This window comes from Oryctolagus cuniculus, chromosome 9 (assembly GCF_964237555.1).
Source record: "Oryctolagus cuniculus chromosome 9, mOryCun1.1, whole genome shotgun sequence".
Classification (NCBI taxonomy): Eukaryota; Metazoa; Chordata; class Mammalia; order Lagomorpha; family Leporidae; genus Oryctolagus; species Oryctolagus cuniculus.
This window is the reverse complement of record NC_091440.1, coordinates 111,487,193-111,502,893: the sequence shown is the minus strand read 5'-3', so window position 1 is coordinate 111,502,893 and position 15,701 is coordinate 111,487,193. Positions and strand designations below refer to the sequence as shown.

The 15,701-nt window shown below is 43.8% G+C and overlaps 1 protein-coding gene across 1 annotated transcript in view; it reads left to right on the top strand.

Moving 5' to 3' along the window:
- The window catches only part of GRIN2B (glutamate ionotropic receptor NMDA type subunit 2B), a gene marked incomplete at its 5' end in the record, with an annotated part of 515,436 nt that overhangs the window by 271,307 nt on the left and 228,428 nt on the right, over positions 1–15,701 (top strand). The window contains 1 exon segment of the mRNA XM_008259603.4: positions 9,356–9,954. Within this exon segment, the coding sequence (XP_008257825.1) occupies positions 9,356–9,954 (599 nt within the window).

Genomic DNA, 15,701 nt, shown 5'->3' with positions numbered 1-15,701 from the left:
GCTGTGACTTCCATTTGGAGACTGAAGCACAGTCAAAGGGGAGACTCAATCAGGGAGGAAAATGGGGCAAAATTCAAGGAGGAAGCAAAATTATCCTCTGAAAGAACAAATAAGGAAAAGAATCCTGGCTTCTGTGGGGGTTGTATAGTGATCCAGAGCAAATCTTCAATGAACCCCATGTGCTTGAATCTCTCTTCATGGGTTTCTGAACACCCAGAGTCTGTGTGCTAGGGTTGAAAGAGAAGAATGAGGGGCCAGTGCTATGGTGTAGCAGGTAAAGCTGCTCCCTGCAATGCTGACGTCCCATATAGGTACCAGTGTGTGTCTTGGCTGTGCCACTTCTGGTCCAGCTCCCTACTAATGACCTGGGAAAAGCAGCAAAAGATGGTCCAAATGCATGGGTCCCTGCTTCCCATGTGAGAAACCCGGAAGAAGCTCCTGGCCATGTGTCCATCTGGGGAATGAACCAGAAGATGGAAGATCAATCTCTCTCTCTCTCTCTCTCTCTCTCTCTCTCTCTAATACATAACTAAATCCTTAAGAAATAGAACAATGAGTCTGGTATTTAATAGACAGGAAAGATCATGATTCTCTGTCAATTCACTTCCATCGTGTGTTTCAGTCATAATTTTTCTGATCAATGTCAAGGCTGAAGAAATTTTCCCTGTTTTGCAAGGCATTGCATGCAAAGCTGTGACACTAGTCAAACCCATTCCAAGTAGCTAACTGTAACCTTAGTCAACTGAGAAAATGATGTTGTGAATTCTGGTCATCAGAGAAAGTAATCTTTGGGAGCTTGGATGGGTACAGAAAAATATTTCCCTTTATTTTGGGAGAAGAATGAGATTTTGTTTTCCATAGTCTGCTGAAGGAATGCAAAAGACACCTGCAATAACTCTGGCCTCTCATCTTTTCTACACTTGCTTTCCAAATCTGGAGCTTGTGGAGAGCATTCTCAGAGAAAGCCTCATGATTCTAGCCGTGTATCAGATACAGATTCTTCTGAGGAACTGAATTTAGAAAAACAAAAGGAGGATTTCCTTTACATAATGGATAGAGACTGGGAGGGTGGGATCAGATTTATTTAATCTGGAATTACACCAATGTCTTAGCAGGATCACAATCCCTGTGATGTTATAAAATGCTAAGATTTGAATCAGTGGAAGACTTGAAGATTCCAGAAAGGTAGAATTGCAATTGGATGGCCAACAGAGATAAGCTAGATTTGGAAAATTATCTGTTTGCAGCATCAATTACCCAGTTTTTAATTTTTTGAAATTTATTTGTTGAATGGGCAGAGAGACAGATGAAGAGGTTGGGTGGGGGGAGAAAGGCAGAGAGAGAGTGTGTGCATCGTGGTTCACTCCAAAAATGCCCATAACAGTTGGGGATGGGCTGGGGCCAGTGCCAGGAGTTGAGAACTCAATCCAGGTCTCATGCGGGTATCAGGAACTCATCTACTTGAGCCAGCACCACTGCCTCCCAGGGTCTGCATTGATGGGAAAACGGAGTTCTGAGCTGGAACTGAGAATTGAACTCAGGCATTCTGGTGTGGGACATAAGCATCTGAACTGCTAAGCTAAATTCCTACTCATTAAGTTTTGTTTTTTTTTTTTATAATTTTTTTTGACAGGTAGAGTTATAGACAGTGAGAGAGACAGAGAGAAAGGTCTTCCTTCCATTGGTTCACTCCCCAAATGGCCACCACGGCTGGCACTGTGCCATTCCAAAGCCAGGAGCTTCTTCCTGGTCTCCCATGCGGGTGCAGGGGCCCAAGCACTTGGGCCATCCTACACTGCCCTCCTGGGCCACAGCAGAGAGCTGGACTGGAAGAGGAGCAACTCGGACTAGAACCCGGTGCCCATATGGGATGCCGGCACCATAGGCGGAGTATTAACCAAGTGAGCCATGGCGCCGGCCCCACTCATTAAGTTTTTTTTTTTCTTTTTTTTTTTTTTTTAATGAATATAAATTTCCAAAGTACAGCTTATGGATTACAATGACTTCCCCCCCATAACGTCCCTCCCACCCGCAACCCTCCCCTCTCCCACTCCCTCTCCCCTTCCATTCACATCAAAATTCATTTTCGATTCTCTTTATCTACAGAAGATCAGTTTAGCATACATTAAGTAAAGATTTCAACAGTTTGCTCCCACACAGAAACATAAAGTGAAAAATAATAGATGATTTTTTTTAAATGATGATGAAATCAGATCAGACATATTGTCATGTTTAATCCCAGTGAGAGTCAAGTTGGGAATTGATATTTTTTTTTTTTACAGAAGATCAGTTTAGTATACATTAAGTAAAGCTTTCAACAGTTTGCACCCCCATAGAAACACAAAGTGAAATATACTGTTTGAGTTCTCGTTATAGCATTAAGTCTCAATGTACAGCACGCTAAGGACAGAGATCCTACGTGAGGAGTAAGTGCACAGTGACTCCTGTTGTTGACTTTACAAATTGACACTCTTGTTTATGACCTCAGTAATCTCCCCATGCTCCAGTCATGAGTTTCCAAGGCTATGGAAGCCCCTTGAGTTCTCCGACTCTTATCTTGTTTAGACAAGGTCATAGTCAAAGTGGAGGTTCTCTCCTCCCTTCAGAGAAAGGTACCTCCTTCTTGTGAAATTGACACTATGAGAAACAGTGACTTGATCAGCACAGCCCTGACTGTTAATGAACAACTTAATACATTATCCCTCTTAGTAATTTTTTTTGTCTGCTCTACTTAATATGACTGGTTTAATTCTGTAATTAATACACAGTTATTCTTAAGTGTTGAAATTTAACTGAAATGTGATCCCTGTTAAACATAAGAGTGGAAATAAGAGAGGGAAGAGATGTACAATTTGGGACATGCTCAGGCTGATTTGCCCCAAATGGTAGAGTTAGAAACATACCAGGGGACTCCAATTCAATCCCATCAAGGTGGCATGTACCAATGCCATCTCACTATTCCAAGTGATCAATTTCAGTTCACAATTGATCATAATGAAAGGACTAAGAGTCAAAGGGAGCACATAAACAAGTCTAGTACCTGCTAACACTAACCGATAGAATAAATAAAGGGGAGAGTGATCCAACATGGGAAGTGAGATACCCACTCATTAAGTTTTAAAAGGGCATCCTACTACTTTGTTGAGCATAGATGAGAGGGGATTGGAGTAGAGGCAGGGAAACCATTGGGAGGCTCTTTGTAGTGACTGGGGAAAGGAGGTCAAATGCCGTTAGCAGGTAAGGATGACTGAAACTTGATGTTGGAATTGGCAGTATCAAGGTCACCACTGGATTTGACCAGAGAGATTTCATGGAGAGGTGGGTTCAGCGTCTGATTAGAATTGCTTTAAGAGAGAATGGGAGAAGAAGGTTTGGAGGAATTGAATATAGGGGATGCTTTTAGGGAGTTTGTTGCAAAAGAAATAGGTGCCAATGGCATTTTCTGCTACCCTGATTGGTAGAAGGGTATCAGGGATTTTCTGACTATAACAAAATTTTGAGGGGCAGAGAGAGAGAGAGAGAATGCTCCTCCATCTGTTGTTCCTTTCCATAAATGCCCACAATAGTGACCCAAGTTCTCGAGCTATCTCTGCTGCTTGCCAGGATGCACATTAACCCAGGCAGCCCAATATGGGATGCAGTTATCTCAAGGGCATCTTAACTGCTAGGTCAAACGTACCCTCACCATCCCCAGCCCCATTGTAAAAAAGTACAGTTTATGTGCAATGGCTCAGGCGTACCTTGTTTCCGAGAGGTGGATAAACACCATCAACCTAGAGATTCAGAACTGAATGAGACCATCAAGGTCATTTCAGCCAATTTTCCAACCAATAAAAGAAACATCTTTGTAATATTAATGCAACAAGCATTAAAACCACTTTTCATATGCCCCCTAGGGATTTGGAAATGAATAAAGCATAGTTCTTGCTCTTGAGAAACACACATTTTTTAGTGGCAAGAGGCAAACGTGTAAGTTTTACTATGTGACAAAAATTATGATAGAGGCATGCACACAATGTAGGAAAAGTCCAGGGGAGATAGAATTAGCTTGACCGTGGGAAGTGAGAAAAGGTGTCGTACAGCAAAGAGCCGACATTTGAACTAGTTCCTAATGGTGTGCGTGAAGTTTTCCAGAGTTATTGAGAAGAAATCCTTTGTCAGCTAATAATCTAGCTCTATTTGAATGATGATAATGACGGAGTTCACTACCTTCTGAGGCCCATTCAATTTATAAAAAAAGAAAATGGCTCTCTAATTGTTGCAGGTGTATTTCTTTTATTGGCATCTCAAACAATGCCTTTTAATGTTTCTACTCAAGGGTTCCAGCTCTTCTCTGGAGGTGTCAGGCAGATTTATCTTTCTGCCATCAAAGTCATTTCAGAATTTGAAGATAGATAGATATTATATTCTCTAGGGAGAGTATCCTGGAGATTAACACTGTGAAAGGGCAGGGGACATTGGGGAGGAACAATCAGAGGGAGAAGTCCAAGTGGGATGCACTTTTAATCGAAGCTCCAACCAGTTTTCTGGGGGTTTCTGAAGATAGACCAACCCTTTGGAGTTGCCTATAGTTAGGGCAAGAAGATTAAATTATTGTACCTCCTTGACAAAAAACAGTTGGTAAATGTTAAATATGAAGGGGACATGACCTTGGACGAGTGGCATTCTTTAGCTGCTGTAGTCCCTACTGGTAGAGGCACTGTTGACAAATGGAGCAACTAGTCCTCTCTTTCTAAGGTGAGTTAGTAAGAGATGTGAATGATATGGAAGTAGAATTATGTTATAATATTAATTATTTAGGAAATTATTACTCAGGCAGGTTATGGGATGAAAAAATGCTTCTAAATGTGTCTATTTATTTATTTATTTAGAAAGCACTACAGAGAGAGGGAGAGACAGAGGTCTTCCATCTCCTGGTTCACTCCCAAATGACTCCAGCAGCCAGTGCTGGGCCAGGCTGAAGCCAGAAGCTTGATTTAGGTCTCCCACACGGGTGCCATGTGCCTAAACACTTGGACTATCTTCTGTTGCTTTTCCCAGGCCATTGGCAGGGAGTGAGATCAGAAGTGGGACAGCTGGGGCTGAACTGGTACCTGTATGGGATGCTGGCATTGCAGGCAGTGGCTTTACATCACAATGTTGGCCCTGTGTTGTCTTCTTAGCAAATACAACACCAACACTAAAGTGATGGCGGTCCAACAGAAAGGTTGTAGACTGGTGGAGTCTAATCTGCCTTCCCTGTGCTAATTGCTCATCTCTTTGGGAAGGTGGCCTATGATACAGGAATGCTTTAAAGATGCTCTCATGGCGTAGCTGAAGAAGACATTCCTGCCACCAATTTGAGAATCTTCACAGGAGGAGGAGATTGCTCTAAGGATCCATACATGTCAACATTTTGCAATGACATTAGGAGATAAAAGTATGAGCAGGTGTAGCACAGGGAGCTGCAAACTGAATTACATCTCCGACCTTCATCCTAGATCACTTGTGATCACAGTGCATGCTGGATGCCCGCAAAGATGGATGCATGGCCACCAGTCCTTTCCACTCCATGCACACATGAAGATTGCTCTTTGATTTGTGGCTATAGCCATAATTTGCAAAGCCTGTCACTGTTTGCAACTTATAGTTAGCCCAGAGCTTTGTTGAAAAAGAGCTGTTCCATTCCCAATTGCTGTACACCAGATTGATGTGTCAACTAAATTAATAACACTGGACTACTCATTATACCAGGAAACATTTGCCCAAGCTATAAGTCTGTCTCTTGATTTCTGTTTGGCTTTGTTCACTTTCCTTTGGTGCCAGATAAAATGGTCATATAAGGCATCCTGATTTAAATGAAGGCTTGATGAGATAAAATGTTTTAGATGAGTAAGGATGAGAGCAGAACAATCTAAAATGGATGAAGTTGTGTAGGACAATAGAAGAAGAGGATAAGCTCAGGATGTGATGGGAAATGATGGCACTGGGTTGGTTTTTCTTTTCTTACTCTCACCATACATTGGTCGTTGGCAGTGTGTATTTATTTGAAAGTCAGAGTTACACAGAGATAAGAGAGGGGGAGAGGGAAGGGAGGGGAAGGAGGGAGGGAGGTCTTTCATCTGATGGTTCACTCCCCAGTTGGTCGCAATGGCCAAAGCTGTCCCAATCTGAAGCCAGGAGCCAGGAGCTTCTTCTGGGTCTCCCACTTGGACGCAGGGGCCCAAGGACTTGGACCATCTTCTACTGCTTTCCCAGGACATAGCAGAGAGCTGGATTGAAAGTGAAGCAGCCTGGACTCGAATAGGCACCCACCTGGGATGCTGGCACTTCAGGCTAGGGCATTAACCTGCTGCACCACAGCGCCAGCTGATAGTGTGTTTACAAGCTCATTTATACTTGTAAGAGCATCAGAGGACAACTAATTGAGGGGAGGGTCAGGTTGGTATTTCATGCTTGATTTTCTTTTAAATTCAGTCTCATTCGTGTGAGCTCATTCACTGTGAGCTTCCACAGTTTTCTCTCAAGGTTATCTCTTGCCATGCATTTGAGATGCCCTGTCTATGACACGTGTGTGTACTCAAGAACTTCCTATGATAAGATCTGTTCATTTATCACAGACCAGCTAGGCTTGCTTCATATGCAACTGGGATCCCTTTCATCCCAAGCCTGTACATCTTAAGGTATATTTGAAAGCTTTTGTCACTTTGCTGTGGGCTGGTAGAAATTCGTGTGATAGTCATATCTCTCATCTGAGAATCCCAAAAACTCCCTTTAGCTAGAGGTTTGACAAGAAAAAACAAATGGGTATTTCTTTAAAGTGACAGCTATTCTAGATGAACTCTGTCCTGGCCTCCCTTCCCTGCTGTAATGGTTTCCAGTAGGCCTGACCAGTCTTGAAATAACTAAACTTTATTGTCCTGGATTCCCACTTGTCTTAATGCTTTTGGGCTACTATAACGAAATACCACAAACAGCATTGTTTATCAGCAACTGACATTTATTTTTTTTTCTGTTCTGGATGCTAGAAATCTAAGATCAAAGTGCCAGCAGATGCAGTGTGTAGTGAAGCCCCACTCTGTAGTTCCAAGATGAAATCTCTGTGTCCTCACAAGGTGGAAGGGGCAGAGAAATTCTCAGGAATCTCTTTTGTAATGGCCCTGCCTTGTGACCCAATCACCTCCCTAAAAGCTCCATTTCCAAAACCATCCCTCTGAGGGTTAGGATTCCAACATCTGAATTTGCAGGGAGATACAGTCATTCAGATCTTAACACACTGCATCTTAGAACCCAAGGACAAGACCAGCTGTGCAGTACTCGTTCCGCAGGGAAGCTCAGGAACTGACCAGGGTATGGAGTGAGCACAGGTGTTGTAATTATTCAATTCTGAATTAATTTCCTTTCCCCTTCATACCCATTCTTGGTGTCCAATTTTTCCTGCTTTTCTGAATTCCGGGGTCCTAAAAGTCCCCTTTGCAACTCTATCTTTAATTCCAGAGGAGGAACCCAGGATAAGCAATGCCATTTTGCCCTCAGCTGGAGGACTCACCCCGATGCATGCAAGCATTTCCTGCTTCCTTCTCGACACCCTGTGGAAAATGGAGAAGCTCAAGCCATAATTCGCTAATAGAGCACTGGGAGAGCCAAGGCGTTGGCAGCACTCACTGCCGAATCAGGGTCTTTGGATACCAGCTGGATATTTCCCAACCTGTATTTTTTTTTCAATAGAAGGTGCCCAAGAAATACTCAGCAATTTCTCAACTGTACAACAATATGTTCCCGAACTAAGCAATCCTATATAATTTTGTATAAAGGCTCAGTTTCTTGGTCTCCTGTAACTGTACTTTGGAGCTCTAGTTGGAGAATACAAAAGAATTGCGCTTTGGCAACAGACATAATTTTGTGAGCTGGGGTTGTTAAAAAATGGAGATGAACTATAGGTAGAAGGTAGATGCTTGGACTAAGAAAAGAAATACCAAGTGGAAGTTAGGAAAATGGACTGAGAGAGAGACAAGGCCAGGAGGCTATCTATCCTGTGATTTCAGATTCTTCGAGCCATTAGGTAGGGAAGCATGCAGGGTTTAGCATCAGGATAGCACATGAAATACAGTTTTTAACATGCATTCTCTTTCAAAAGGCAGGAGAGAGCAGAAGATGCTCAGAGTTGACAGAAAGGTGTGTGTTAAACACTCAGGTCATACCAAACCCTGTGGTGTTATAAATGTAAGGGAAAAAACAAACTTCTATATGTTGCTCTAAATTAAAATTTAATCACATGAATTTAGATACCAGTAATTTTTTTTTTAACAGGCAGAGTGGACAGAGAGAGAGAGACAAAGAGAAAGGTCTTCCTTTGCCCTTGGTTCACCCTCCAATGGCTGCCGCGGCCGGCGCACCGCGCTGATCTGAAGCCAGGAGCCAGGAGCTTCTCCTGGTCTCCCATGCGGGTGCAGGGCCCAAGGACTTGGGCCATCCTCCACTGCACTCCCAGGCCACAGCAGACAGCTGGCCTGGAAGAGGGTCAACCGGGACAGAATCCGGCACCCCAACTGGGACTAGAACCTGGTGTGCCAGCGCTGCTAGGTGGAGGATTAGCCTGTTGAGCCGCGACACCGGCAGATACCAGTAATTTTAACTTGTAGTTTTGATGGGCAGTTTGAACCTTACTCTAACTTGCATATCTTATGAGAGCAGAACTAAGAGAGGACACTAAATGTGCTGTTAAATTAACAGTTATATGCTTATAGAAGACTTGTACTACTTATACATGCTTCTCCCAGTGAACCATGCTTGAGTATCGTCCTCCTTTTGAGCCAATGAGCTACCTCCACAGATAGGTTTAAGTGTAGGCTGCTGGCATTTTGGATTATTCATTCTGTGGCTGAAACACATCCAGAATCAAAATATTCAAAAGCCTTGAAAAATGGAAAGTGCGTGTATATGTGTGTGTGTGTCTGCATGAATGTGTATGAATTTGTATAACTCATTTGACAGTAAAACCTGACCTGAACTGACATGAGCCCCCTTAGAGTCTTTTATTCCACTTTATGTGATTCTTCACGTGTTTTTCTTTAAAAATATTAACATACTTGATTTTGGGGAGCTGCCCTGAGCTCTGGCAGTGGCCACAGGATTTCAGACAAGAGTATAGACCTATGTTTATTTCCTTGAAAGTCTAGAGATAGTTTACAAAAAAAAAGTATTATAAAATATTGCAATTCAAATAATTAAGGCATTTCATGAAAAAAATTTAAAGGTATTAAAAAAAAATCAAATGGTGGCAGATGGTTGTATTTGATTAGCTGGAAGATCTCTATCGCTATCTTAAACTTGATTTTTTTTCTCTTTTTTTTTTTTTTGCCTTTTGCTATTCTAGGATGAATCCTCCATGTTCTTCCAGTTTGGCCCGTCCATCGAACAGCAGGCTTCTGTGATGCTCAACATCATGGAAGAATATGACTGGTACATCTTTTCTATCGTCACCACCTATTTCCCTGGCTACCAGGACTTTGTAAACAAGATCCGCAGCACCATCGAGAACAGCTTCGTGGGCTGGGAGTTGGAGGAAGTCCTCCTACTGGATATGTCCCTGGATGATGGAGATTCTAAGATCCAGAATCAGCTCAAGAAACTCCAAAGTCCCATCATTCTTCTTTATTGTACCAAGGAAGAAGCCACCTACATCTTTGAAGTGGCGAACTCAGTAGGGCTGACGGGCTATGGCTACACATGGATTGTGCCTAGTCTGGTGGCAGGAGATACAGATACCGTGCCCTCAGAGTTCCCCACTGGACTCATTTCTGTATCGTATGACGAGTGGGACTATGGTCTGCCTGCCAGAGTGAGAGATGGGATTGCCATCATCACCACTGCTGCTTCTGACATGTTGTCTGAACATAGCTTCATCCCCGAGCCCAAAAGCAGTTGTTATAACACTCACGAGAAGAGAATCTACCAGTCCAATATGCTAAACAGGTGAGTTTGGTGCGAGGGCCTGGTGATGGTAGAGTTTGGAGGAGAACTTCAAAGACTATACTTCAGAAGTTGTGGGAAGAACAGTTCAAGAGGGCAGCAGGTGGAAGCTTAGCCCCTGTGGTGGCAGTTGATCATGATGATGAGAGTGTTTCAAATCTAAACTTTGCTAAACTGCATCCGTATCCTCAGTGATACAAAACAGCTCCCACTTACTAAGTGCTTATTGTGTGCTGGGTATTACCCTAGGTGTTTTGCATATTTGATCTCATTTAATCCTCCAAACAATTGGGCAAGTTTTAAAAATTGTCCTTGGATACAATACCAGAGAAAAGGCTTGTAGGTGTAAATTGTCCAAAGTCACGCTGCAATGAGTGGGTTGGTCTGGTTGATCCTCTCTGATCCCTGATTACTTGAACCACTGGGAAAGATGCAATAGTAGACTTAGAAATAAGGAAGTTACAAGTCTACTTAGCTTTGGCATGTTGCTGTCCCATGAGGGAATGGAGAGTAGTATCCATGGATCTGTGGGCACATGAAGAGAGCTCTTCCCTTAAAGGAATAGGTTTGGTTTTCTCTCCTTAGCTTCTCTGCTCCCTGCCTCTTAGAGTGGAAGTTCTGCTGTAGCAGCAGCTTTTTTGATTGTTCTTAGTCTGGTTTTTCTAGCAAGACCAAAGTATGGGCAGAAGTTTGTTCTCTGCCCCTCAGCTGTAGTAACCCAGCCATGACTGTAGTGCCTACTCCTAAGGGTAATAAATGACTGTGTAGGGTAGGATATTCTGTGCCATGTGTTTGTGATTTGTATTGATAAAAAAAACTCCAATAGGTGTACCTTGTAATAATTTGATCAAAATAGAGGAACACCAAGAAGAAAATAAAAATGGCCTTAAACCCAATTAACCAGAGATAATCATTGTTGAAATAATTAGTGAATATCCTTCTATATACCTCCTCATGCATATGTACTTATATGGGGATAATTCCATAATTTTATATGAGAGGAAGTATAATTAACTATGCCTGCTGTTCAAACACCTAGCTTTCTTTCACTCAATACTGCGTTTTGGGCATATATTTTAAGTTTATTTTAAATTATATCAGATATACAAAAAGGTATTCAGAAAAGCTTAAGGCATACTCAACTACCTATTCATTGAGCTTAAGGAATAAAATATTATAAAGTGTTCTGGGAATAAGAAAATGCTTTCAAGAACAGGTGTTTAGCCTAACAGTCAAGGTACCCACATTCTGCATGAGAATACCTGGGTTTGATTGCTGTGTCTAGCTCCTCACTGCAGCTTCCTGCCCAAGTCTACCTTGGGAGGCAGTGGTAATGGCTCAAGTAGTTGGGTCCCTGCCACTTGTGTGGGGCATCTGGACTGAGTTCCTTCTGAGCTTCCAACTTCAGCCTAGCCCAGCCCTGGCTGTTGTGGGAATTTGAGGAGTGAACCAATGGATGAGAGCTATCTGTCTTTCTGTCCTCTCTCTGCCTCTTAAACAAAAGTAAGTATCCATTTAGTGCAGGTTAAATGGGTACCTGCTTGCATTTGTTTAACTTCTAGAATGGAGTTGGACACTGGTCTCTACGATAAGCTCCTGATTCAGGATTAAAATTGAAAGCAGTTTTGAAGTAACTGTACCTGTTATCCAGTGCTACTATTTGCCCACCTTTTGCTTTCTGCTCCTCTTGCCACATCTAGATGCTGTCTTGTATTTGTACTTAGTTTCCATTCAGCCTCCTTGGTAGTTGCCTTTCAGGGTTCCAGCACACTCCCCCTTCCTCCTCCTCTTTGAAATGTAGAGTAACATGGAGAGAGAGAGGTCTTCAACCCACTGATTTATTCCCCAAAAGACCTGGTCTGAAGCCAGGAGCCAGAGCCGCAATGGCCGGGGCTAGATCCGCCCGAAGCCAGGAGCCAGAGGCTTCGTCTGGGTCTTCCACCTGGGTGCAGGGGTCCAAGGACTTGAACCATCTTCTACTGCTTTCACAGGGAGCTAGATAGGAAGTGAAGCAGCCAAAACTCAAACAGGTGCCCATACGGGATGCCAGCATTGCAGGCGGCATCTTAACCTGCTATGCCACAGCACCAGCCCCACTCCCCTTTCTTGACCCATCCTTTCTATACAGATGCTTCTCTGGGCTCTGCCAAGGTCTTGTCTTTTCTCATCCATTGCCAAAGTATACAATGGGTATGTGTACATTCTACAAAGTGACATCTGTAACCAGAACCTCATTCCTGAGCTCTTGGTCTTTCCCTTTAACTGTGGACCAGATGTGTTCCCCTGGATGCCCTAGGGCCTTAGAACTCATCATACCCAAAGCTGAACTCCTTATCTCATCTCCCACTGCCCTCCCACCCTCTCCTAGCCAAATCTGTACTGCCTGTAAAGAATGCATCCTGTTACCAAGTTGCCTAAAATAACAATTTCCAAGATGTCCTTGATTGCATATGCCTGAGACGTCATAGCCAACCATGCCATTTTCTGTGGACTTCTGTCCTCCAGTGCCTCTGGGATGCTTTTGCTCATTTGCATCTCCCCAGCCCTATCCCAATCCACCTTTCTTACTTGCGTTGCTGCGGGGGCTCTTAAATTATCACAGTTCTGTTTCTTTTCAATCTATACTGCAGCCAGAGTGATCTAAAATGAAAATGTGATTGCAAAACTCTTATGCTTAATACCTTTCAGTAGCTTTTTATTGCTTCTATAATAAAGTCCAGTCTCGTTAATATGGTTTATAAAGTCTCTCACAGCATGGGCTCTGCTGGTCTTTTTGCAGTGGGTTTGTGCCATTTTCTACCTTGAACACTACCTTCCTGCAACACTAGACTTATTTTAGTTCTTCAAAGCTTTGCTGTATCCCCAGTCACTCTCAGCTCTTTGCTCCCTCTGCCTTGGACATACTCCCCAATGCGTCCCTTCCCATCAAATGCACCTGTGTTCATGCTCCTGCATATGCCTCATTGTATTTGTTTCTCAGGCTTCAATCTTGGGCATCACTGTGGCTGGAATGTCTGTCCCAAGCTTTGGACTTCCATCACCCTGTTATAGGCCGTCACTGCATCTTGTACTTTTCCAATAAAGCCACTCTTCAGGAGCCAGTAATTATATGCTCTGTGAACCTTCCCTGCAGGTTCTGTGAGTGCAGAGACCTTCCTGTTGCAGATGTGAATTTTCTTCTTCTGCTCCTTTATAAGACAACACAGATTCACTTGAAAAATTTACTCTTGATTCTATTCTGTAGATTATTGTTTTCTCTGCAGAGTGTAGCGTTAAATTCAAATATGAGAGGCCAGCATTGTGGCACAAAGGGTTAGGTCAGTGCTTGTGATGCTGACATCCCTTATTGGTAAGCGGGTTGGAGTCCTGGCTGCTCTGCTTCTGCTACATCTTCCTGCCAGTGCACCTGGGAAAATAGTGGAAGGTGACCCAAGTTCTTGGGCCCCACCACCCACATGGGAGACCTGGATGGAGTTCTAGGCTCCTTGCTTTGGCCTGGTTCAGCCCTGGCCATTGTGGCCACTTGTGGAGTGAACCAGTAGATGTAATATCTCTTTTCCTTTGCCTCCCTCCCTCTCTGTCACTCTTCCTTTCAAATAAATCTTTACAAAAGCGTCAAATTCAATTCATATTTTCCCAAATATTTGCTAACTAAAACCAAAGCTAACCATGAAGGAATATTGAGACTACAATAGCTGCTAAACAACACAAAGAAATCAAGTGAATTATTGTTACCCTGAAATCCATAAACATGGCCCAGAAATGCTTGCTTTTATCTTAAGCCTTGGGTAAATAGCAATCAGCAGATATTATCATCTCCTGCTTACTTGGCTTATTTTATGGTAGAATGTAAATGTCCCTGAAACCTGGTCTCTGGCCACCTGTCTCTTCAGCCACAATTGGTTTGAACTGTTGTTAGCATCTCTGTGAGGCTCCAGAGTTCTTCAAATGGCCCTGCAGGAGGCTGCTGTCTTCCATCCTCTGTTCCTTAGAGGTTATTGTCCAGATGGCCATGGATGCCCACCTGCATTGTCTCAAGGACAGTCGTTCTCAAAGCAACCAGGATTGTATCATACAGGTTGTAGGTCAATTCCTGAGAACCCAGGATGGAGGGCACAGAGAAATGGTGATGTAGAGGGGGGCAGGTGCAGAGAGAAGCAGACAGAGATCCTTTGCTGGATTTCCATGTTCTGTCTGAGAAGTGTTGCCAGACTGCTGCCTACTTCTCTACCAAGAAGTTTCCTCTCTGAGCTTTCTCTCCCACCCCAGTTCCCTGACTTTTCCTGGGAGCCGAATCACCTGCCTGCTGCACATCTTCTCTGGGATGTCTCCACTGTCCATATAATCACATCACTCACTTCTCTGTGATGTCTTCTCCCTCCTCTCTTCCCAAATGTATCTTACAGTCCTTGATGACATCCTTAGTCCTCTTGGGAATATTAAGGTGCTTTTCTACAAGGATCCACAAAGTATTGGAGTCAACTAAGGAGGATTGTCAAGAGTTATCCCGCAGGAGTCTGAGGTTTTATCTGTCACCAGGTACTGCCCTCTGCAAACCATCCACAGATTCAATGAGGCACAGTCAGCTCCAGCTGCTTTGACCTATCCTAGGCTGCAATCAGACTCTCCCTCCACTTCTAGCTCTGGTCTCACTAGGGTCACTCTTTTAAATAACAAACCAAGCAGCCACACCATTTAGCCACAGCAGGAAATCTTTGGAAATAAAATTGCTGCAAATGGCTGGCTGTTCTATGGAGATGTTTTTCTTTGCCTGCTGCTCCTCTTTCAGCAAAGGCAGCTGGAAGAGGACTTCCTATTTCCAGGAGTGATCTGGCCTCAGTAGGATACTGGGGTTTAGAGGGAGGAGAGTGGCTTCTCCTCTGACCCTCTGAACAGGTGTTCACAGACCACTCTGCAGTTCTCCTTCCATGCCGGGACAGGTCACAAACCTGGATTTTGGGAACAGGGATAAGAGATTCTAGGAGGCCGGTGCCGCGGCTCACTAGGCTAATCCTCCACCTTGCAGCACCCGCACACTGGGTTCTAGTCCCGGTCAGGGCGCCGGATTCTGTCCTGGTTGCCCCTCTTCCAGGCCAGCTGTCTGCTGTGGCCCGGGAGTGCAGTGGAGGATGGCCTAAGTATTTGGACCCTGCACCCCATGGGAGACCAGGATGATCTGAAAATGTTTAGAAAGTGATTAGATTGGGGTCTGGTATTGTAGCATAGTGGGTAAAGCCAGCACCTGAGATGCTGACATCCTGTACAGGCGCCAATTAATGACCTGGTTGCTCTACTTCCTATCCAGCTCCCTGTTGATGTGCCTGGGAAAAGCAGTAGAAGATGGCCCAAGTGCTTGTGCCCCTGCCACCCACATGGGAGGCCCAGATGAAGTTCCTAGTCTTGGCCTGGCCCAGTACTGGCCAAGTACTGGAGAATAAGCCAGTGGATGGAAAATCAATCAAAATCTCTCTCTCTCTCTCTGTCTCTCTCTCTTTCTCTGACTTTCAAAGGAATAAACAAATCTTTTGGGGGAAAAAAAGGAAGTGTTTGGATCAGTTGTCTAAACTTACATCTTTGGTCCCATGAGTTAGGGAGGATTTGTCAGCTATTGGGGCATACATATCTACTTCTCGTTTGCCACTTCCTCAGGGAGCAGTTAATGGATATTTCCCTTTTCCAAGTGCACACTAGTACTTCCCTGGCTTGTTTCTGTCACTCAGCTGATGATACACCTGCCACGTACCTATAGG